Below are 24,869 nucleotides of genomic sequence, written 5' to 3'. Positions count from 1 at the left end.
CTTACATTCTACTCTTGGCGACCTCAGGCTTTCAATAATCACTTACAAAACGATCTGTATATTCTGTTTGACCACTTGGGTAGCATGAATCTGAATTCCAAACCTTTATGAGGTATGGAACCACAGTTCCACATTCACAGATTTGTTTTCTTCTACTCAGACTCTAAGACAAGAGAGATCCAAGGGCGCCCGGGTGGCTCAGTCGGTTAAGCGGCTGCCTTCAGCTCGGGTCATGATCTCAGGGATGGAGCCCTGCATCAGGCTCCCTGCTCAGCAGGGAATCTGCTTCTTCCTCCCCCTCTGTCCCCCCCAACTTGTGCATTCTCTAATAAATAAAATAGATAATAATAAAATAAAATTTGAAAAAAAAAAAGAGAACTCCCAACTCCTTAATTATTGCCTTGCACTGACTGTTGGACTAGTTCATACCCTGTTATTTCCTACATTAAAAGGAAAGCCCCTAAGGGGCGCCTGGATGGCTCAGTCGCTAAGCGTCTGCCTTTGGCTCAGGTCATGATCCTGGCCAGAGTCCTGGGATTGAGCCCTGCATCAGGCTCCCTGCTCAGCGGGAAGACTGCTTCTCCCTCTCCCACTCCCCCTGCTTGTGTTCCCTCTCTCGCTGTCAAAAAATAAATAAAACCTTAAATAATAATAATAAAAGGAAAACCCCTAAATTTAGAAGACCGACCACCTCCTCTCCCACATCTCCCAACCCCCAAATATTAGCTCTGTTTTCAGTTACTCTTCGGGCGCCTGGGTGGCTCAGATGGTTGGGCGTCTGCCTTCGGCTCAGGTCATGATCCCGGGGTCCTGGGATCGAGTCCCGCATCGGGCTCCCTGCTCCTTGGGAGCCTGCTTCTCCCTCTGCCTCTCTCTCTGTCTCTCGTGAACAAATAAATAAAAATTAAAAAAAAAAAAACAGTTTCCACACTCAGTTACTCTTCATTCTAACCCCTAAATATCTCACTTATATTCTCAATCACGCAGTTGTGCATTTTATGGCCTTATTTTTTATTTAGTATTTCTAGGTGTCTCTAGCAGAAACATTTTCAGGTTATCTAGAGTACCACACTGTTGGAAATAAAACACTCTGAAATGATTTCCTAATTTGTTTCCAGTCTTAGAATTTATCTTCTTTTAAAATTTTTTTCAAACTTTTTGTGGACTGTAACCCACAGAAATGCACTTAATATCACAACTCCGGACACGTGTGTATGTAGTATGTGTGTATACACACATGCATTTATACACACTTATATTTACATCAAATGTTTCATGAAACACCTTCAGTATGTGCAGTGCAAGATGATACATTATGAAATACCCATTTTTTAAAAAAATGCTAAAAAAAGACATTAAATTGATTTTACAACCTACTAATGGATCATGATCTCCACACAGTTGGAAAAATAGCTTTATGCTACTACCAGTATTCTTTGGCTATTCTTTGGTTCTAAGCAAACAACTAAACATTCCTTAGTTAAAAAAAGAAAAAAATCTTTTACACTTCACAGCTGGCCTCTCCCAACTTCTTCAATGTCATGTTTCACCACCCTCTCTGAAAAAGCAACTAAGTAGCCAAACCTGATCACTTCGTCATGAGCCACCTTACATTTTCATGCCTCCATACTTTTGCTTTCTCTCCACCTCATATACCCTTGACCATCTTACCCCATCAGCCTAATGCCTAATCACGTTCAAGGCTCAACTGAAATATTATCTACTTGAAGAAAATCTTAACCAACTTCCTTTCACTCAGTCCTTCCTATTCTATGCTCTGATTGTACTTCATTAATACCTTCACCGTAGCACTTTCACCAGTCTGACTCAGAAGGTTTCCCATTTTTAAATGGATCAACTGCATTTCATTCATCTTTGTAACACCCTTGGGTCTTACACAAAGCACCAATTCAAAAATGTCTTGGGAAATGGAACCTTGTAGTTTTAATCAGAATGTTTTTATGGGAATAACCATTTCATGGAGAGGACAGAAAGACTATGAAAAGAAGAGTTAACATAAGAGTCTTGAATTACTATCCTTTCTTTGGACAGCGTGGTTACAAGGTTGGTCCTTGGCTGCCATCTGGGAACTTAGATTTCAGAAGGATACCTGCTATTAACTGATAAGAATAGCTCACTAAGCTTAAATCATCTGTACAAATAGTACGGTTTATGGCCAACAATGACTTTCCTTCTGAGAGGCCAGAATGTGGGCATGTGCCGGGCAGGGAGTGCCTACCTGACCGTCCCAAATAAAAATCCTGGACACTGAGTCGCTAATGAATTTCCCTGGTTGGCAACATCTTACATGTTGTCAAACCTGTTCCTGAGGGAATCGTTTCCTGTGTGACTCCATTGGAAGAGAATTCTGTAAGCTTTCAACTGGTTTCCCCTGTACTTTTTCCCATGTGCCCCCTCCCTTTGCTGATTCTGCTTCAGATTACTTCACTGGAACAAGTCATAGTCACAAGTACTACCATATGCTGAATCCTATGAGTCATCCTAGAGTCATCAAGCCAGGGAGTGGTCTTGGGGATCCCTCAACACTAGGACTAATTGTATAAAAACATAAGATGCCATATATGCAAGTATCAAGGTGTAATTCAGCTTTGCTAAAGGGGAGAGTTTGAGGCAGTAAAGATAAAAGGAAATGTAAGAGTTGATGCAGGGCCATAATACATGCTAAAAGCTTAATTTTTTTTAAAGATTTTATTTATTTATTTGACAGAGAGAGACACAGCGAGAGAGGGAACACAAGCAGGGGGAGTGGGAGAGGGAGAAGCAGGCTCCCCCGCTGAGAAGCGAGCCCGATGTGGGGCTCGATCCCAGGACCCTGGGATCATGACCTGAGCCAAGGCAGACACTTAACGAGCCACCCAGGCGCCCTAAAAGCTTAGTTTTTTATTATAATATTTACAAATAAAGAAGTGAATCAACAACATTAAAGAAAGGATTTTCTGATAGTACAGTAATACAGATAGGAGGGAAAATAGTATGAAGGTACTCAGGTTAAGAAAAAACTAGTAAAATAGCTTTAAAAATGAGGTGTCTATCAATTAAAAAGAGTGGAATTATGAGAATGTCCCACTAAAATATATATAAAAATATGAATTTATTCATTTGGCGGTTTTTTTTTTTTTTAGGATTTTATTTATTTGAAACAGAGAGCGAGAGAGAGAGAGAGAGAGAGAGAGAGAGAGCGCACGCGGGGCAGAGGAAGAGGGAGAAGCAGACTCCCCGCTGAGGAAGAAGCCCAATGCGGGGCTCAATCCCAGGACCCCAGGATCATGACCCGGGCTGAAGGCACACGCTTAACCGACTGAGCAACCCAGGGACCCCTCCTTTGGCATTTAACTGCACATATTAGCAACTCCACACCAAATAGGACATAATGATTATAATTTTAAGATGTTATATATTATTGCATGCCAACGAATACTTCTTTTTCAGCAGGATCGCCATCTGTACTTAATCATCCATTTTTGTGCAATTACTTGAATATTCTATTGCATTTACCATATTATTTCATATACACAAACAGCAATTGAAATATTAAAGTGCTGGTACTAGCAAGACAACTATGAAAGACAGAAATCAAGCAGGCTGAGAGACGCGAATCCTGCCTCATTTGGATCTCAAGAGAATTATGCTACTAGGTTAGTTATTCATTGTGAAGGAAAAGAAGAAAATTTTCTGACCTGTTAAAAATATTTTGTTGAAATTGTTAAAAAGGGAGGTGCACTAATAAAAAAATGTAGAGATCCTTAAAAATTATGAATTGAATGTTGACTTCAAAATTTCTACTAACGTAAAATCAGCCTTCAGAAAATGCTGTTTGGGTAGAATGTTAAAAAACACTCATCAAAAGAAGCCTGGCATTCAATTTTCTCCTCAGTTTTTTAATAAAGTTGACATCGATACTATCAAATTCAACACTACAACCTTATGCTCCATCTCATTATATTACCAATGATAAAACTTTAAAAAACATTAAATATATGCTTAATCAGTATATTAAGTATCATACTTAAATAAACTGAGGGAACCTGAATTTATCGTGAGAAATTACTTTTAAAATTGTTCATTATCTACAAATACAGTTTAACCTATATTTTGATATTTTAAATAATTATGTGATATTGAGTTTCCAGTAAAAGATCAGTAAAAGACTAAGAGTGTATTTCTTTTTCTGAAGTCTGTAGAAATGAAGAAAGAAACAACGATCTGAGAAGGACATGCCATTTATAATAGAGCTAAGAAATGGCTATATTCCCACTGAGGAGGAATAACTGTCTGACAGAGAAATTTGGATCAAACTGAGTTCCTCAACAGGGTATGAATGTCTCTGAAAAGGAAAAGCTCCTGGAGGCCTAATCAAATATTACTTAGATCCCGGACTGGGGGCTCAGGTTGAGAAACGAGAATCTCATTCACAGCGATAAAGCTGAAAGAGGAACAGGGCTGTCAGCTGTGGCAAAGCAGGCATCTGTACTTTCCCTGACAAATCTGGATAAACTGCCTAGAAGTAGCTAACGGAAGGGAAGTAGCAACCAAGTTTGGTGCTCCTCAACATAGTTAACTAAGCAGAAATAATTAAAGCCCCATGCAAAAAAAGCTGTGAGCTGGAACCCTTCACAAACAGCCTCAGTCTTTATCAGCTCTGCTCACCAGGGCTAGAAATGTGCCACTAGGGAAAACCTGGTGAAAGATTTTTGAAAAACATCTGTTTAGGTGTCTAGAGACACACTTTACCCCATTCTACATCATTTTTGAGCAAACTGCAAACTAGAAGCTATGTGAATGCAACTGTTTCCATTCAGTGAGTTATAGAAGCAGAAAGGATTCATTCAACATGGGACCTATACATAGGTAGCAGCAAAAAAAAAAAAAAAAAGCCAAGGAAAAAAATTTCAAATATGTCTTTATATTTTTCAAAAGGAAAAGGAAAAACTCAAAAATGGGATATAAGAAAAACTAGATAAAAAACAAAGTAGTGAACAGGGAAATAAACGGTAAGAGAGCCTCCATAATAAGAGAAAACACAACAGGCTTGAGACTGCTATTTTTAGAAAGGCCTGCTTGCAAGGTCAACCCTTGGCTGGCATCTGGAAACATGACTGGGAAACAGTTCCCAGCACTGACTGAAAAACTTCCATAATGATAAGAGTAGATTATTGTTCCTAAATGTTTGTACAAGCAATGTGCTTTGTTCTGAACACCTGTTTTCCTTTTGGGAGCCTGAAATTTTGGTACATGCTGGCCAGAGGGTGCCAACATGACCAGCGCCCGATAAAAAAACTTGGCCACTGAGTCTCAAATGAGCTTCCCTCCTAGACAACTATTTCACTCTCATCACAATTCGTTGCTAGAGGAATTAAGCATAACCTAGGAACTCTGTGGGGGAGAGGTCTCTTGGAAGCTTGTGCCTGGCTTCCTCCAGACTTTGCCCCATGTACCCTTCCCTCTGCAGATTTTGTTTTGTGTCCTTTCCTATAATAAATCTTCACCAGGAGCACAACTACGTGATGAGTCCTGTGAGTCCTTCTAGTCAATCACCAACACAGGGGGTACCTGCACTGGAAATCCAACCTATAGTCCTAGTGGTTATTTTTTTAAGATTTTATTTATTCATTTGAGAGAGAGACAGAGAGAGGGAGCACGTGAGCGCAGGGGGAGGGGCAAAGGGAGAAGGAGAAGCAGATTGCCCACTGAGCAAAGAGGCCGAGGGTGGGGGGGGGGGACACTCACGGGGCATGATCCCAGACCTGAGCTGGAGGCAGAGACACTTAACCTACTGAGCCACCCAGACGCCCTCTAGTGTTCTTATAGAGAATACAGAAAAATAGTCACAGAAATACTGGCCGACTTTTAACTAAAAAGTTACAGTTTCATTAAAAAATAAGAGAGAATGGTCATAATCAAGCTATATCCTAGCCCAGTTTCTAAAGTTAAATGATGGAGAATTTGTAGATCTCCAAGCGAAAACTAAGATGCTGTTGGCGGGGGGCCTCTGATTTTTTCTTCACAGCAACACCTAATGCCTTAACATTGTGAAAGCAAGGTCTACAAAGTGCTAAGGGAAATAACATGGAACCTGAAAGTACTATAATCGGCCAATCTATTGTTTAAATATAAAGGCAACAGGCAATTCACCAGCAAGAAAGCAAATACTTTGGAGATGAGAATACTTACTTTGGAACGGGAAACAGGTGCTGCAGACCTGATAAATTACTATACTCACCAACCAAGACAGTAATCAGGACAAAGAACTCAGGAATGAACTACTGGGACTAAAAGCAAGCACAGCATCCATTTGAACTGTGCTTCTAGAATAACAATGTTATAAGCCTGTGCAATGCTTAAAGAACTAACACAGTAAAAAACTGGCTGGTGGAGGTTTTAGGGGATAAAATTTAAGTGTAAGTACTTCCTCATTTTTCATAGTGGAAAGTCATAAAAATGGTAATAGTGATAACGAGTTTTAAAAACAAAAAAGAATTGACTTGCTCCTTTTAGAAGTGAAAGGTAGGTAGGTGAATCTATAATCCTAGATGATTTTTTAATACTTTCCTCTCATAACCCATCATTTGTGTTTTATTGTTCACTAACATTCTAATGAGTATCTAGATCACTACAAATAGGATGAAAGGGTATTAAATTCAGAAAATAATTAAAGTTAAATCATCTAAATACTTTAAAAGAGCTAGCATGGCCAGTATTAGCAAGAATGAAAGACTGAGAATTTCTCATATATTGCTAGAAACATTAACTGGTAAAACTTTTTAGAAGGCAGTATGTCTCAAACTAAAATATGCACAGACCAGTGAACCAGTGATTCCATGTTGTACCAATTTATCCTGTAGACATGCTTACACAAGTTCACAAAGAAACATCCTTAGAATATTCACTGTTGGTAATAATGAAAAACAGGAAAAAATTAAACATCCATCAGTAGAGTGATGAAAAAATGTTTAAAAAGTATGCAGATATTAAAAAGAATGAAATAAGGGCGCCTGGGTGGCTCAGTCATTAAGCGTTTGCCTTCAGCTCAGGTCATGATCCCAGGGTCCTGGGATCGAGCCCCGCATCGGGCTCCCTGCTTGGCAGGAGGCCTGCTTCTCCCTCTCCCACTCCCCCTGTTTGTGTTCCCTCTCTCGCTGTGTCTCTGTCAAATAAATAAAATCTTAAAAATAATAAAATAAAAATAAAAATAATGAAATAGGGGCACCTGGGTGGCTCAGTCAGTTAAGCATCTGCCTTCGGCTCAGGTCATGATCCCAGGGTCCTGGGATTAAGCCGAGTCCAACTCCCGTCTCAGGGGGAAGCCTGCTTCTGCCTCTCCCTTTGCCCCTCTACCCCACGCCCGACTCCTGTACTCTCACTCAAATAAAATCTTTTAAAAAAATAAAATAAAAAGAATGAAATACATTATATAGAATCAGGGAGAATTATGGACAGCTCTCTACCTCGACTGAGGTGGGTCTTGGCTACACAGCTGTACAAATTTGGGGAAACTCAGCAAATGGTACACTTAAATGAGATCTCTCCATTTCACTGTCTACAAAATTCACCTCGGGGCGCCTGGGTCGCTCAGTCATTAATCGTCTGCCTTCAGCTCAGGTTATGATCCCAGGGTCCTGGGATCGAGCCCCGCATCGGGCTCCCTGCTCTCCCACTCCCCCTGCTTGTGTTCCCTCTCTCGCTGTGTCTCTGTCAAATAAATAAAATATTTAAAAAAATAAAATTTCATCTTAAGAAACAGAATAAGGAACTCACAAAATCTTTTTTTTTTTAATTGCAAAAGGAATACATGCTTATAGTAAAAATAACACAAATGTTACAAGTGAAAATCTCTTAACCCTTTTCTCCCAATCCAACCTCTTCAGAGTTAACCACTCAAAATTAACCTCTGTTAATAGTTAGGTATGTTAAAGCTTTTGGGCTTTTTTTCTAGGGCGCGTGGGTGGTTCAATTGGTTAAGCGACTGCCTTCAGCTCAGGTCACGATCCTGGAGTCCCAGGATCGAGTCCTGCATCGGGCTCCCTGCTCAGCAGGGAGTCTGCTTCTCCCTCTGACCCTCTTCCCTCTCATGCTCTCTATCTCTCATTCTCTCTCTCTCAAATAAATAAATAAAATCTTTAAAAAAAAAAAAAAGCTTTTGGGCTTTTTTCTATATATAAGTAAATATACATAAATGTGTAGTTTTTTGTAATTGCAAGAAAAAGTGTAATTATCCTATACATGGCAGCCTCCTTTTGATACTTAATTGTGACTATCTTCTCTTATTGGTACATATAATTCTCTCCCATTAAAGTCCATATAATAATCCACTGCACAATAAACCATAATTTACTGAACCACTGTTTTACTACTGACCACTAATTTTCAAGCTTTAACAAAATGAGCATTTTTCTACTTATTATAATTCGTAGGGGCATAAAAAAAATTAAACCGTAATTAGGGATTTAAAAATATTCCTTTGGAATTGAACTCCATTAAAATATGACGGCTTTCCCCCACCTCCAATTTTCAAACATATGCCTTACAAATACATAAATGAGAACAATGCCTGTTCTACTCATAGAATATACATAGTAATTTAACCTAACTGTGAATAAAATTTTACAAACACAACAGCTATGAAAGTAGGAAATATGTTATTTTGTATTTTTTGTGGCAGCTCAAAAACAGATTTAAATTAGCAGTGGAATCTCTTAATACATATAAACAAATGAAGTTTCTTACTAAGGAGGAAAAACCACCAATCACCATACCAAATGTACCTTAAAATGCATTATTTTCAAGGAACCTGGGTCCATTCCAAGTCTTTTGTAATATCTTCCATGATAGAATATGAAGTTGCATTTATGAATTTGTGAACTGTCTATATGAAGTTGCTAATAATAGAGAAACTTAGGATTATCACCAAACAGTAAGAAAAAAACCTGTGACAAATTTTTAGAAGAATTTAATTTGAAAATGAAATAGTCACAAACCTAGGTCCAATAACAGGAATAAGTAAGACATCCTGAAGGTCTGGATGTTGAAGAATAGGAACACTTAATCCATTAAACTGCTGTTAAAAATAAACAGAATTATGAAGCCATCAATGTAATTGATAAATTTCAATTTACAGGTCCTTTCATTGTTATTACCTAGCAGAGCATGAAGCTTGGTTTAGGATATTCTCACTTTATTCCACATAATACTATAAAAAACAAAGATTTCAAAACAATTATGTTTTCCTCTGTATTTTCTGAAGTATCTCAATTTCTTTATAAGGTTCAATTTTGTTTACAGTATGGCTTTATAAAAGACAACCCATGTTTACCTTAAGTGACTTATTTTGATAATACATATCCAATATAGAATTGCATATAGTACTTTTTTTTTTTTTTTTTTATTTGAGAGAGAAGGAGAGAGAGCTAGAGAGGGAGCACAAGCAGGGGGAGTGAGAGAAGGAGAAGCAGGCTTCCCGCAGAGCAGGGAGCCCGATGCGGGGCTCCGTCCCAGGACCCCGGGATCATGACCTGAGCCGAAGGCAGCAGCTTAACGACTGAGCCACCCAGGTGCCCCTACAGTACATTTTTTTTTTTTAAAGATTTTATTTATTTGACAGAGAGAGACACAGCAAGAGAGGGAACACAAGCAGGGGGACTGAGAGAGGGAAAAGCAGAATTCCCGCTGAGCAGGGAGCCTGACGTGGGGCTCGATCCCAGGACCCTGGATCATGACCTGAGCCAAAGGCAGACACCCAAGGACTGAGCCACCCAGGCGCCCCCTTATAGTACACTTCTAAGGAAAAGTTCTGAATAGGACATTAAGGATTGAGATTATTAAAAACTATTATATACCACTAATACTGAATGCCATGTCAGCTTTGCTGAGGGAAATAAATGCTTTTTGGCAAAAGTTCAGGATTTTCAGTATCCTCTATCATACTTGGTCTTCAGACTAGAAATGGGTGCATGACCAGGAGTATAGGTGCCAAGGCCAGCTCACACAGTCTCAGGAGAACCAATTATGTGCATCTCTGGCCAATTTCAAGGTCACACTGGCAGCTTGATTTGACCACAGTGGGAGTATTTACACCACTGAAATCAGCAAATGCTACAAAGGGTTGTTTTTCCCAGAAAGTGGATTTTTCGATATGTACCAGCACACCACTGTTGCTGGCAGAAAATAACTGGGCACTGCACTTATCAGAATAAAAAGCAGAATAGTGGAATGGATAGCAAGGACACTATAGTCTAAGGGCGAGCAACATGCAAATATTTCAGAACAAGTCTCTGCCATGTAGGCTAGGGATTTTAAATCATGAATTTTCACATACTACATGAAAGAACAGTAACAATAGATATTTCCATTGCCCTGTGGTATCCATACACTACCTAGAAAAACTCTTAAAATCAATTTATTTCCAAGTTGATAAGAGAAAAAATTTGTATTTTAGCAATCTATATATCTACCAAGTCAACAGCTCTGACTTTTGCTTCTTCCAGGCAAAGGAGATTTCAGACCAACCTTACCTAATAGATGGCTACTAAGAAATCTGAAATGTAAGTAAGGGCGCCTGAGTGGCTCAGTCAGTTAAGCGTCTGCCTTCGGCTCAGGTCATGGGGATCGAGCCCCGCATCAGGCTCCCTGCTCTGCCTATCGAGGGCTTACGACCCAACCTTCTCTGTCTACTCTTAACCTTTGAGGGACTCAAAGTCCACCCAGAGTGGACTTCTGGATACATTCTGTATGCCTTATCCTAGATACTTGTCTGTAAGATCATATAGGCCCATTAGACTGGAATACAATATCTAGGTTCTAGGAATAATTTGTTAGAAAACAAAATAATCTGGATCTGTGTGAGTTATGGACACTTGTGACGGGCCTCAGAACACTCTCCTTTCTACTAGTTGAGAACATATGCATAACCACATAAAAGTAATAATTTTAGTTGCCTAGAGGAACTGCTTATATTTTATGCCTTATGACATTACTCTCAATAAAATTATCACTATCAATTATTCAAAATCAGATTAGTTTTCTTCTAAGTCTTATTATATAAAATTTGGTCTCACATACTCAGATACCATAGCTGATCATTCTTATAACATGGTCATCTACTCACAACTTAAAATTTATAAAACTGTTCTTAAAGATAGTATGACAAACATTCTATAAATGTAATGAGATTACAGGCACCTGGGTGGCTCAGTCGGTTAAGCGTCCAACTCTTGATTTTGGCTCAGGTCATGATCTCAGGGTCGTGAGATCAAGCCCTGCCTCAGGCTCCACACTAAGCGTGGAGCCTGCTTACCCCTCTCCCTCTGCTCCTCCCTGCTACCCCCCTCAACTCATACATGCGCGCTCTCTCTTCCCCAAATAAACAGATAAAATTCTTAAAACAAAAATATAAATAAAAATAAATGTAATGAGATTAAAGAATAATAAAACTAAACCAGTGATAATTCTCTGAAGATTTCTTAGTATTATATCAAGAGGAGTAACACAGCCTATAATATACAAATACAAGCCCTTTAATCATGCTTGCCTCTTGCTTTTAATTTAGATACTAATTAGGTAACTTATTACAAAAATCAGGCTTTCAAGGTTAGAATGTTTTCTATGTATTTTCATATGTATTCTATGTATTTTCATATGTATTTTAATGATGAAGTAACTGAGGCCCAGAAGGGCCGAGTGACCTATTCAGTCACTATAATAAATTCAGAATCAGGAGTGCTAGGTTCAAGTTCTTAACATTACCTCTAACATTACCACCTGGACAACTTAATTCGAGATCTTCGATTTCCTTATTTGTAAAATTGGAATAGTATTTTAAATTCATAGGATTTTAGTGGGGAGCAACATGACATAGAAATGCAATTATGGACATAAATAATAGCAAATTTGCACATACCTTCTGAAGTTCATCAAACAACAGATCTTTTACATGTTGCACTGAGGCTAGATGTGTATTTACTCTGACAGTTGTGAATGATGGAGGATGTGACAAGTGATTTAACAGAGTTTCAAATTTCCTTTCTGCTTCTTGTTTCCCAAAAGCAGATACAACCTGAAAACAGGAAAACAAGTTAATGGTTTTTTTTTTTTATTTTAAAGATTTTTTATTTATTTGACAGAGAGACACAGCGAGAGAAGGAACACAAGCAGGGGGAGTGGGAGAGGGAGAAGCAGGCTTCCCGCAGGGCAGGGAGCCCGATGTGGGGCTCGATCCCAGGACCCTGGGACCATGACCCGAGCCAAAGGCAGACACTTAACAACTAAGCCACCCAGGCGCCCCAACAAGTTAATTTTTATAATGACATTGAAACATTAACTAAAAATATTAAGCATATTATGCACACACATTTGTTCTAATGAAACATCTTTCAGCAATTGTTCAGTTCCACTTCATTTTGCTGTATTGTTTCGTGTGTTAATAACACTAAAAGAATGGAATACTTCACAGGGTTTTGGAGTTTAATTGTGGTAATAAACACCTAACAAAATGCCCAACATAAAGGGCTTGGAAAAAACACTGCCTCAACTTCAGAGCATTATTAACATTTTGAACATATTAATGTCTGCTATGCTTATTTATATAATTCATGATTTTATTCTATTTACATCAAATATCGTTTTGTACAGCTATTTACTTGCTAGCCTCATACCTAGAACAAATTCATTAGCAGCCTTTTAAAACACCAATATTTGAATAAGTAACACTGATACTGTCTTCCAAAGGTCATCCACATCAGCTTTTTAATATGGTATTTTTAAATGTAACAAATATCATCCAAAAAGACAGGTAGCAAAGATAGCCTGTCAGAAGTGGAAGTTTAAAGATTCAAAAAACCAAGTCCCCCTGTGATTAACTGAAGCTTTAGGAGACATGTATTTTCCCATTTTTGTCATCTTTGACCGTACCCTGCCTCACAGCATCTTCATAAACCACCTGCCAGCCTACTAATCCACCAGCCTCAAAGTATTAGTACTTTCTCAAGTTTAGTTTGTTTTTATTAAAAACTGAATATATCTTTACCTCCGATACTTTTACAAAGGAATGGCTTTTTTGTAAAATCATTTACAGTTAGTGGGTTTGAGGCAGAGATGGTGTCAAAGACAGACATTTGGATCTTCTTCTGTAATACAATATTTACCATTTTAAAAATTATTGAGAAAAATTGCTGAATGCCTCTCTTTCTCTTAATATGCTTATATGTTTAGTTCTTTGAAACCAAGAGAAGATATTTTCTCTTTCCATACTCTATAATCCCTTTAATGTAATCTTTGGAAATAAAATGTAGAAATCAAACCTAAAAAGTCGTAGCTTCAGTAATAGCTTCATACACAAATAACATTTAAGTCTTAAGACTTTACTTTGAATAAGAAAAGCAAAGATTTAGAAAATACAAAGTTGCCTAGAGGCAGGATAGTAAAATGTAAAGAGCACAAGCTTGCAATCAAAGATAACATTCACTGAGGACTTCTGTGCTAGACACTGCTAATAGCACGTGGAATGAGTATTTGTTGAGGACTAATGTGCCAGAACAATAACAGCTGCATTCACTTATGGTTAACACTTTAAAATAACCTCGTAAGGTAAATACTTTTAACATCCTCAGTTTCCACAGAAAAGGAAATTAAAGTTAAATGGTATGAAATAATTTACGCAAAGCACAGGGACACAAATCAAGGACCTGGGATTCTAAATCTGTATTTTTTCATTATACCTGAGCTCTTCAGCTTCAGATTTGTCCCTATTACTTGATAGCGGTGTCATTTTGGGTCAGCTACAGGACTCTTTGGACCCTCGGCTCTCTCACCTATTAAAACGGAGAAGAAATGTCTACCAAAAAAAAAAAGAGAGAGAGAGAGAGAGATTGCTAATATTAAGATGTAGTCTGCAAATCACCTAGCACAACTAGTGGCATTTAAGAGGCATTAACACATTACAGTACCCCTTTCACCTGAGTGCCACAGCAAGCGCTTTAAGAGCACGGGTGTATCTTCTCCACTGGACTTAAATTCTCGAGAACAGGAATCTTTTCCCCCTTGTTCTTGTAACCCCTTCAGTGCCATGCCTACTGCCACACACATAACCTCTCTTTTCCCTTCCCTTCTTTCACATTCGTTAAGTGTTGAAACGTAGACCTCATTCACCTCTTATCTCGCAAACATTAAATACCCGGGGGAAGATACGGGCAGTTTTTACATTCGGAAAAAAAGAGTGGTAAACAATGGTGTAAAGATTAGGTCTCGCTTTAGGTTTTTTTCCCCCCTATTTCTCCAGCGTGTGTAAACATTCGAAAACTTGCAAATATCATCTAACAGGCTTATTTTACCTACCTCCTTATTCATAAAACCCTCTTTAAGATACTTTTCAACCTCAAGTCTCAAAGATATTTTAGGGAAAATGGACATTTTCCCTATTGTTTTGTTCTCCTCCAAGAAAAATGCTGGAAAACGGTGATTTTTTTTCTTTCCGAATTAACAGTTAGCAGCGTCTTGACAATGAATAGCTACCCACACGTGCCAGGACCACCAGACGGCCAGGAAAATCGCGCCGCTCTTTCCAAGTTATATTCGGGATTGCGGAGGTACATCCATGCTTTCTTCAGCGTAGCCAGTTTAGAGCGCCTTCCTCGCCTCCACCACACCCGTCCTTGATCCTTCTTTAGAGACGCTCACGGAAATCACTGTGAGGCCACGTCCCTCATGCTGCAGAGAATACACAGGAAGAAAAAAAAAAAAATTGAGAAGCTAATCCGTTGCGAACTGGCTTGGAAAATAGACCGGCCTCTATTCGCTCACATTCACCCTTCAGACCTCTTTTCAAAACCGCGCCCCCAATTTCTCTGCAGAAAGCCGCTTCCGGCTTGCGTCACTTCCGGCGACGCGTCCCGCCCTCCCTGGTTCCCCAATCCGCAACCGCAAACGGTCGTACGTCAGGTCACCGGAATTTCCGAGCTCCGCTGGCTGCTCGTCCACGTGCAGGTGGTTTTCTGGGCGTTCGAGGAGGGAGGGGCGGCCGCCTGGGGGAGCCTCCTGATCCAGCGCCTGGAGTGGGTGCCAGGGGAAATTAGGAAATGGTGTGGGCGAAATCGAAGGCTTTGCTGGCCTAAGTTGAGAGGTCCGGTTAGTTACCTGCTAGTTGACCTCTGACGAAAGGAGGAAGCCAGAGATTATTTGAACCTATAAGCCACCCTTTGATTTCAGAAATTACTTTATCTCTCGGAGGCATACTAATCTGACTTCAGCTGTGAATGAACGCCATTATTCAAATTTTTGAAAACTGGGTTAATACCTATGAATGATCAGTTAAAACTTAAAAACCCGCATATAGTATTTACAGTTAGTTGAATGAGGCTAGCGGTTACCTGTATCACAGCTGAGTTATTAAGGCTCCGAGACCCTTGGCATAATTTATGTGTTACAGATGAAGGAAAAGATTCGAAAGGAGAAGATGCCTAATGAAAGACATTTTATGATTGAATAGGAAACTAAAAATAATTGTCTCCTTGCCTTATATTTTTGTTTTTGCAGCTCACCGTGGCCATTTACATATAACTGCAGGAAAGGGTTTTTAAAGTCTTTAAGTCGCACACAGAGATGTCTAAAAAATGTAATAATTACTTAATATGATACGCCAACCAGGTTCTGTATAAAATATTTTAACTTACAGCCACACAACAACCCTGTAATGTGGTTATACCCTTTTTTTTTTTAAAGATTTTATTTATTTATTTGAGAGGGAGAGAATGAGAGATAGAGAGCACAAGAGGGAAGAGGGTCAGAGGGAGAAGCAGACTCCCTGCTGAGCAGGGAGCCCGATGCGGGACTTGATCTCGGGACTCCAGGATCATGACCTGAGCCGAAGGCAGTCGCTTAACCAACTGAGCCACCCAGGTGCCCCTGGTTATACCCTTTTATGAAAGAGTAAAACAAGGCTCCCAGAGCTGAAATAACTGTGGCCTCACGCTTGATTAGAAAGTGAGAATAAAGACCATAGCCACCTGCCTTCTAAGTACCAACTCTTTTCACCATGGCATACATACTTCTTCAGTAGGTTGAGGGGATGCTTTCATGGCTAAATCATCTAAAAGTGATTAGGAAAATGTCAAGGGGCACCTGGGTGGCTTAGTCCATTAAGACTGTTGGTTTCTGCTCAGGTTTCTGCTCAGATCCTCACCTCACATTCCACATTTTGAGCCCTGCATTGGGCTCCGCCCTCAGCCCAGAATTGGCCTAAGACTCCCTTTCCTTCTCCCCCTGCTCCTCCCCACTGTGCACGCGCCCCCCCACTCTAAAATAAGTAAATAAATCTCGAAAAAAATAAAAGTGATTAGGAAAATGGCTAGATTAGGCATTTCCAAAGGAATTTTTGAAGCCTCAACATCGTGACCATGGCAACAATAAAGGTTGGACTCTGTATTCAGGAGATAAGGGAGAAGAACAAGTGGGCTAGATTGTAAATTCCATGAGGGTAGACTTCATCTCATCACTGCCTACCCATTGCCTTAACAAGTAATAGACACTTAAATGTTAAATGACTAGATGAATAGATGGATGGGCATCTATGTGAACCAGAGGAAGAAAATGCTGATAAAGCATGTATTTGCTGGAAATTAGTTCACTAGTTAAGTACATGTGAAGAGTGCTGAGCACAGACTATTCTTGTCGACACTATTGTAGTGACAGTTATGTTGACGAAGATGCCTCTTGGTGTTCCAGGTTTGTGTCCAAGAAAAGCATAATACAAACCTGAAGTTGCCATGGTGCATATTGTCTAAGCAAAGGAAGACTCCTGTAGGAATACACCCACATAAGGGGTCATTTACGTTGTATTTTCTCAGTGGGGCGATATGGCCCCCAATGTGGGGGAGCAAAAAAATCTTAGTTATAATCTTAAATCTCAGTTTGTGGTGCTCCAAAGCTTAACTTTATCAAAAAACAAACATATTCCAAAATACTTACTTTCAGGAAAAAGATATGAGGGGATTAGGGAAAAAAAGTCTAGGAAAGCTGGAAAACTATCTCAGCTCATCTGGAGACTAAAGTCAAAGTGGACGTAATCATAAATGTGTAAGAGAGTTGTTTTTAAAGAGTAAATTTCATTCCTAGTTGGCAGAACATGCTGTCCCTGGACTTTTGGTTCGAGCCATGCATGCGATTTATCTTAGCTAACAGTAATAAATTGAATTCAATTCCTGCTGTAGCCAATCCTTCTTATTATCTGAAGTTAGTTTATAATTAGTTCCTTCTAAGGAATACAGTTTGTTTTTCATTTCCTAGTTGTTCAATGTTTCATTTTTTCCTTGAAATTTTTATTTTTTTGTTTTGCTCTAAATACAACACTTTTATCTTTTTCTTAAAATTTGTTGGAGAGAAAGATTACCAGCATTCCATTTTCATTAAAGGAAGTTATTTCCAATTAACACTTCAGAAAATAAGTTATAATCCTAACAATAGTATTATATTCCTTATTTATGACTTTTTTCTTATTTCATGAATTCAAAATATATTTGTATACAAATAGTAACATTTCATAGAACAGTTACCTTCTTTGGATCAAAAGCTACACTGAAATTAGTTTTAAGAAAAATTTAAAGGGATGTTTTCAGAAAAAATGAATAAAGGTGTTATGTTTTAAGTGCTATATTTAAAAAGTATATGAGTCGGGGCGCCTGGGTGGCTCAGTCGGTTAAGCGTCTGCCTTTGGCTCAGGTCATGATCCCAGGGTCCTGGGATGGAGCCCCGCATCGGGCTCCCCGCTCCGCGGGAAGCCTGCTTCTCCCTCTCCTACTCCCTCTGCTTGTGTTCCCTCTCTCACTGTGTCTCTCTCTGTCAAATAAATAAAATCTTTTTTTTAAAATAGTATATGACTCAAAATTCTCGTTTGATTAAATTCTTGACAAGCGTTCCTATAATTTATATAATACAAATGTACAACATGAACTAAAGTGTACCTTTTCTAAAAGATAATTATGGTATATAAGCATGATTTATTTAGATAATTCACAACTATATTTTGTTAATCAATTATAGATTTTTTAAGTTGTGACTGTTTTCTTTCCTTCCAGTTAGTAAAAATTTCAAATTCCGAAATCTGCAAATAACACTTTCTAATGTGAAAAGATATTTTAAAAATATTACAGCAGTCCTGTTGTCAGGTAAATTTTAGAAAAGATGACAAAAATTAGAGTTCTTCAACATAAACGAAATTCAAACATTTTGGGTCACCTGGCCGGCTCAGTTGGCAGAGCATACAACTGTTGATCTCGGGGTTGTGAGTTAGAGCCCCACGATGGGTGTAGAGATTACTTTAAAAAAAAAGTTTCATGGGGCGCCTGGGTTTGGCTCCGGTCATGATCTCAGGGTCCTGGGATCAAGCTCCTCATCAGGCTCCCTGCTTGGCGGGAAGCCTGCTTCTCCCTCTCCCACTCCCCCTGCTTGTGTTCCCTCTCTCTGTTTCTCTCTGTCAAATAAATAAATAAAATCTTTAAAAAATTGTTTCAGACATTTTGAAAGAGTAGAATCAGTAGAAATATAAACGGTCCTCAAATATATTCATTCCACATAATTAAAAGTGAAAAAATACTTGAAATTTACTTCCTAAAGTATCATTACCCCATTATAAAAATATGTAAGAAATACATAATTTTTTGGCTTCAAAGCTCTGCAAAAAAACTGCTTTATTTAAGAAACTGTTTATTGGAAATCTGAAAGCCAGAAAAAAGTAGAATGTGGTTTATATATGTCTGACAATTGAAGAAACTAAGTTACAGAATCTAAAAAGTTTTTTTTTAATGAAACTAGGACTAGAAATGTCCCTTCAATCCTGTTTTCACAAACACAAAATCATCTATATTTGAGCCAGTTAATGGTCCTGAAAGGTAAAATAATTTACAGAGGCTCAGTACATACCTTTTCCTCTATGTGGGAGGTTATAACTTGTCTTTAGTGTCAAAGTTGGAGCACATTATCCCATGTATGTCCTAAAGGGTCTTTGAATCATAACACTGGGAGTCATACACTTCATCTCTTTGTACAGGTAACAAAATAGTTTGGCATTTTACCACTCTGGGTTAAAACCTACCACCTGACCAAAGTACATAGCTTTTCAATTAAGTTCTCTCCATAACTGGAAATTAGGCTTCATTCCATGCTGTGAATCTTTTAAAAGAAAAAATGGAGAAGAAAGTCGAATTGTGTAATAGCATTGTACCATGACAGATGGTAGCTACACCTGTGGTGAGCATGCCATAAGATAGATGTTGACTATGAGTGAGTACACCTGAAACCAATGTAACATTGTGTCAACTATCCTCAAAAAATTAAAAAATTAGAAAGTGGAATGGAAACAGGTAAATTGAAATCACTTCCAGCCACAGCCAATTCTTCAGGTATTAAGTTCACAACAGTTCCTTCTAAGGAATATTAAACATACTTTTTAAATTCCCTAATTCGACCCTTTTCCTTGAAATTTCAGTTTCTTTGCTCTAGACACAGCACGCTTTTCCCTCTATTTTGTTGAACTGGAGTTTACTGGGATTCCATTTCAGTTAAAGGAAGTTATTTGATTTCGTGTATTTGGGCTCCATGAAAATTCGAACGCGTGGCAAAACTGGGGGGCTTTAAGTTAATCACATAACTAAACTCTGTGGCTACCGCCATTCCACGGATCGTCCCCCGATCAATTCTATTTCGAACCACAGCAGAACCCCAAGCCTGCCAGCCTGCACAGGGGTGACGGTTGTGAGAGAAACACCCCTTACTTCTGCGCAATAACAGGGCAGCAAACGACCGCTACTCTGTGGGAGGAACTGCAGTTGTCACTAGTTGAGAGGACGGGGCGCACCTGCCCAACAACAGAAACTTAAGTACCGGAACCTGGCAAACGCTTGCAAACAGTGACCAGTACAAGAGCTCACGGAGGGAAACTCCCCGACTCCCACGCACCCAAAACCTCCCACTCAGCGGAGCACTTTGAAACCCGCCCACCGGAAGTGAAGCCGGAGGAAACGCCACGTCGAAAGCGGGGGTAAACGTAAGCGTGACGACGTCAGGCCTTTCCTTCCGGCGATGGGTGGTCGGGAATCGCGAGGGGAGGCGGGGCGAAGGCGGGGCTTGGGGCTGGTGGAAGCTCTGGTGGGTAGGTGGGTTCAGACCGAGGGGACTACGGGTCGGCGTTGGGCTCAGTGGGCTCGAAACAAAGGACTATCCGGTTGGGACTCGGCGCGGTGCCTCCTGACCGGTAGCTGAGCGGCTGATCGAGCCTTCTCGGCCAGCCAGTGCCCTCGCCGCGCGGTCTCAGAAGGCTTCTCCTCGGCTCCTTACAGCCAGCGCCGTGGTGGGGGGCCCGGCACAGCGGCACCTGCTGCTGAGGGACCCCGTGGCCCGCCCAAGGTGCTCATGATGGGGCTGATCTTCGCTAAACTGTGGAGCCTCTTCTGTAACCAAGGTGAGAAGGATGGAGCTGCGCAACGGCTCAACTCCAGGGAGGAGGGTCCGGCCGTTTTAGGGGACAGCCGGAGGCAGGGCTGTCGGTGGACACAAATGTTCCTGAGACGCAGAGAAGTAATTTTCTCGAGGGGGCGGGTAGAAACTCGGTATTTTAGGCTGGGAGAAGGTGCAGGAGAGACTGGATGTGTGGGAGAAATGAGGAGTGAAAAGAGGCATTTGGGAGCCCAGAGTCCAAACTAAGAATTTTTGGATTTTAGCGAAGCAAAGCGGAAAGCACCTAGTGATACCTGGAGGCATTTTGAGGGTCTTTTCTATCTCTAATTAAGCATCCTGTGGCTTGCCCCAAGGTAAGTGTCCGCCCAGAAACCTATCAGCTTTTTTTTTTTTGTTTTTAATTATTATTACTAGTGCTGCTTTTTTGCCTGCAGTGGTCTTGAAGCCAGTGCGGCTTCACGTTCTCTCTGATTTCGCCTGCTCCTCAGACTTGGGCATGAGTTGTCCTGTGAGATGCACGGGTTTCCGGAAATCTGCATCCTAAACCCTTTATTCCTTTCTTAGGTATTAAGAGAACTAAATGCTTTTGGTCCTTCTGTATAGGAGATTGCGTGTCCGTAATTAGTCTGGAACAGGCTATGAGACATTTACAAGTTGGAAGTCCAAAGGGCCAAGAAGTTGTAAAACCTGTTCTGAGTCAGAGAATGAGATGTAATGTCTTCTGAAGAGAGAAAATACACGACAAAAAAAGGGCCTGGCGATAGATAAAGTTTTAGACATTCTTTGAAGAGAATGCTTTCTTAGTAATTGTATCTACTTTTTAAATTCATTTTCGTTTTCCATTTAATACCCGACATAATATAAGCCAATGTTTTATAATGATACCAGTTGTTACTGCCAATGTGGTATTTTTTTTCCCCTGGATTTGAGAAGTCGTGAAGAAAATGAAATGGTTTTAGTTCATTTGTTCCGTAGATAAGAACACTAAAATAGTCTTTTCCAAAGTTATAAATATGGATATATGTATACACATTTCCAAATATGTGTATATGTGCAATTATATGTATAGATGCAATTACCACCGATATCACACTTCAGGTGATTTCAGAGTGGTCGGAGTTTAACTTCTGAAGGATAGCTATACATTTAATACAGGCTTTTTCAGCAGTTTATATTTTCTAGTCCTCGCTACATGAATTCACTACTATATGTGAAGCAGTATTTTAACACATGTTAAAAAGTATAAAGATCAACACAATTATCTGCTTATCTTTTCCCATAGTTTAAGAAACAAAACATTACCAAAGTCTTTGTTTCTCCTTGTGTTACCCATCCAATTCCTCTTTCTCTCATTTTATTACTGTTGTTTTATTATTATCTTATTGAGCCTTCCTTAATTGCCTTAATCAGACTAGAAGGGAACAGAGGATGTAGGAGATGAAGAAAAACATTTATGGGCTGCTTAAAGTCCCATATTGTTCAGGCCTCTTAAATCCCCATTACTATTTATAATTTTTCTTTTAACTTTCCTGTTAAAAATTTAGAGCCGTGGTTAGCCACTCATTTTATCCTCATTCATTCATGCAGCTAACGTTTAATCAAAGGCCATCACCAGTCTTCAGTTAGGCATGGGAGATACAAAGATGAAAAACAAACAGAAAAGATAACATAGTGACTCACAAAGTACTCAAAGATCAAATCAGTGTGGTAAGTTTTTTAACAGATATGTATAAAAGTGTGGTGATCATCACCAAGAAGCAAGTGATTAATTTTTCTCACGTGGTTCCTGGAAGACTTTACTGAAAAAGGTATACTTGTACTTTACTGTATGTGGGAATTTACTGGGCATGCTAAGCAGACTGAGTAGAAGGGGCATATTATTCTAGGCTGAAGGACTAATAATATGCAAATGGGAGAGGAATCAAATACTTGGGTACATTGAAGGAAGCTGAAAATAGTTTAGTTTGGCTGTATCTTAGTTGGCCTGTGGGGGAGTTAGAGTTGAGGTTGGAGAGGTAGCCCCTGGAACCGGATTACAGAGGGCCTTGTGTGTCAGCCGACTAAGACATTAAACTGTACAGAGCCGTTGAAGAGATTGCTCATTGTACGTTATTTTTTTTTTTTTTTAAGATTTTATTTATTTGACAGAGAGAGACACAGCGAGAGAGGCAACACAAGCCGGGGGAGTGGGAGAGGGAAAGCAGGCTTCCCACTGAGCAGGGAGCCCGATGCGGGGCTCGATCCCAGGACACTGGGATCATGACCTGAGCTGAAGGCAGATGCTTAACGACCGAGCCACCCAGGCGCCCCTCATTGTATGTTATTTGTAAGCTGGGGAATGTTATCAGACTGATGCTTTAGTCCTGTATTTTTACTTTCCATATCAACAAAATTAACTGACAATCTCAGCATTTTCCATTTTCACCGCTATACTGCAACTAATCCAGAGATACTCAAATCACTCAGTCTTGGTTTCATATTAGAATAATAAGCCCATGGCCCTATCTCAGACCAGTTAGATCAGAATGGGGCAGGGTGGCCTGGGCATCACTGCCTAGAGGATTCAGATTTGCAGCCAGAGTTGAGAACTCCATATCTGCTCCTTTCCCTTATCTGTTTTTCAGTATTTGCCTCCCATCTTTTTTTCCTGTAGCATTTTACAGCGCAAAGCATCTTCTCATAAATTTGATACCTTTCTGGGAATAAGTATGCTAAAGCGTGGTTGTCTAAATAAAACTATGACAAAGTACACAGTCTCAGCAATTTTGTATTGCTTAATTATAAGCTAGAAAACATTACTTGGATGCAGTTAGCAATAACGGAAATAATTTCAAATCTGATTATCTTTACAAAGTTATGAATATATCTGTTCCAGTACATATGTCCATATTTTTTAATAGTATGCATATGTGGAAATTTTAAACATTATCATTTGTCTTTTTTTAAGATATAATTGATGTAGAACCTATTAGTTTCAGGTGTACTAATCATTTGTCTTATGGTAGAAGAGAAATTAGTACTTTCTCCCTTATCATCCCAATATAGCGTTTTGGTTTACACACACCGTGTTTTCATTATTGTGACTGTAAAATTTAGTTACTCCTGAGCCAGAGTGTGCTAGAACTATGTTCCCCTTTTTCCTACAACTTTTTCCCCCTAGAGTAAAGAATTACAATATCTCTTTGCCTTAGTTTTCTTTGTATGTTTGACTAAGTCAGTTCATTCTATCCCAAAACTCTGTACAAAGTTTCCCCACATCACACTTAATCAGATGACTTATCCCTCCTCCCAACTCCCTCGGTATTCCCACAAAGTTTCCCCACATCACACTTAATCAGATGACTTATCCCTCCTCCCAGCTCCCTCAGTATTCCCTTCTGCTCCAAACTGAGCTTGCTTCCCTCTGCCTGCTCCACATCTGTGCCGGACTTGTCTTTGCAGTCATTCCAGGAATTTCCTTTGCATTTCTGTTTTATTAGAACTTAGGTCTTTCTTGCTTTACTCTTTTTTTTTTTTTTTTGAAGTACATCGTACAGAAATTCCCTGCAAAGGTGTCCAAAACAGTAATTTTTTTTTTTTTTTGCAATTCCAAATGCCTGAAAATGTATTGGTCTCTCTTCACTTTTGATTTATAATTGGGCTGAATATAAAATTCTGAGTTGGAATACATTTTTTTCAGCAGGCATTTGAAGATATTGTCACGGTCCTCTAGCTCCCAGTGTTGTTAAAAAGCCCAGTATTTCATTCTTATTCTGAGTGTTTCTCTTTCTAGTAGATTTTAGGATTTTCCATTTATCCCTGGTATTTTTTAAATTTGCAAGGTATGTGCCTTGTAGTGTGACTTTTTTGGTTCCTTATGCTAGGCCCTCTGGACCTTTTCAACATAAAGTTGGATGTTTTTTGGTTCTAAGAATTTTTTTAATTAAATTTCTCTTAGGATGTTTTCCTCTACTTTTCTGGAAATCTTATTGGTTGTATTGTGCTACTTGATTATCTAGTATTCTTTTCCATTTTACTGTCTTTCTTTCCTCAGTTCTACTTTCTGGGGTATTTCTTTTGTCTTTTAATCTTCCTGTTGAATATTTTGATTCCGCTATCATATTTATGCCAGTTTATTCATTTGCATCATGACAAGTTGTAATATGTGAATACTCAAGACTTTTTGTAGACATATTTTCATTTCTCTTAGACGAGTATCTAGAAGTGTAATTTTTAGGTCATAGACTGGATATATGGTTAGTTTAGTAAGAAACTATTAGATTGTTTTCCAAAGTTTTATACCATTCTTATATTCTCACCAGTGGCGTTTGAGACATCTACTTTTTTTTTTTTTAAGATTTATATTTTTTACCTTTTACCTTACAGAGAGCCTGGGCACGCACAGGCAAATTGGCAGGGGAGGGTGGAGGGTG

General features: G+C 39.3%; 2 protein-coding genes across 11 annotated transcripts in view; one reads left to right on the top strand and one right to left on the bottom strand.

Moving 5' to 3' along the window:
- NSUN6 (NOP2/Sun RNA methyltransferase 6) overlaps positions 1 to 14,842 on the bottom strand; it is a 65,347-nt gene extending 50,505 nt beyond the window's left edge. For 3 of the 6 annotated variants that reach the window (XR_012376076.1, XM_073885599.1, XM_025891887.2), the window contains exons 1-3: positions 14,347 to 14,842; positions 11,915 to 12,070; positions 8,997 to 9,076 (exon numbers count right to left, since the gene is read on the bottom strand). Coding sequence is in view for 3 of the 6 variants with exons in the window: in XM_073885599.1 (XP_073741700.1) it covers positions 8,997 to 9,076; positions 11,915 to 12,070; positions 14,347 to 14,421 (311 nt within the window). In the remaining 3 variants the exon portion in view is untranslated. Of the gene's footprint in view, positions 643 to 742; positions 2,718 to 8,996; positions 9,077 to 11,914; positions 12,071 to 14,346 lie in introns of those variants that run through there. The other 3 variants (XM_073885600.1, XM_073885602.1, XM_073885604.1) reach the window with 3 other exon arrangements.
- Positions 14,843 to 20,125: 5,283 nt separating this feature from the next.
- Positions 20,126 to 24,869, top strand: part of ARL5B (ARF like GTPase 5B) — a 30,617-nt gene continuing 25,873 nt past the window's right edge. For all 5 annotated transcript variants that reach the window (XM_073885541.1, XM_073885538.1, XM_073885540.1 and 2 more), the window contains exon 1: positions 20,126 to 20,461. Coding sequence is in view for 4 of the 5 variants with exons in the window: in XM_073885538.1 (XP_073741639.1) it covers positions 20,413 to 20,461 (49 nt within the window). In the remaining variant the exon portion in view is untranslated. The remainder of the gene's footprint in view (positions 20,462 to 24,869) is intronic.

The sequence above is a fragment of the Callorhinus ursinus genome, unplaced genomic scaffold, assembly GCF_003265705.2.
Source record: "Callorhinus ursinus isolate GAN/ISIS: 27379988/994484 unplaced genomic scaffold, GSC_fseal_2.0 scaffold63, whole genome shotgun sequence".
Lineage (NCBI taxonomy): Eukaryota > Metazoa > Chordata > Mammalia > Carnivora > Otariidae > Callorhinus > Callorhinus ursinus.
This window is presented reverse-complemented; position numbering and strand designations above follow the sequence as displayed.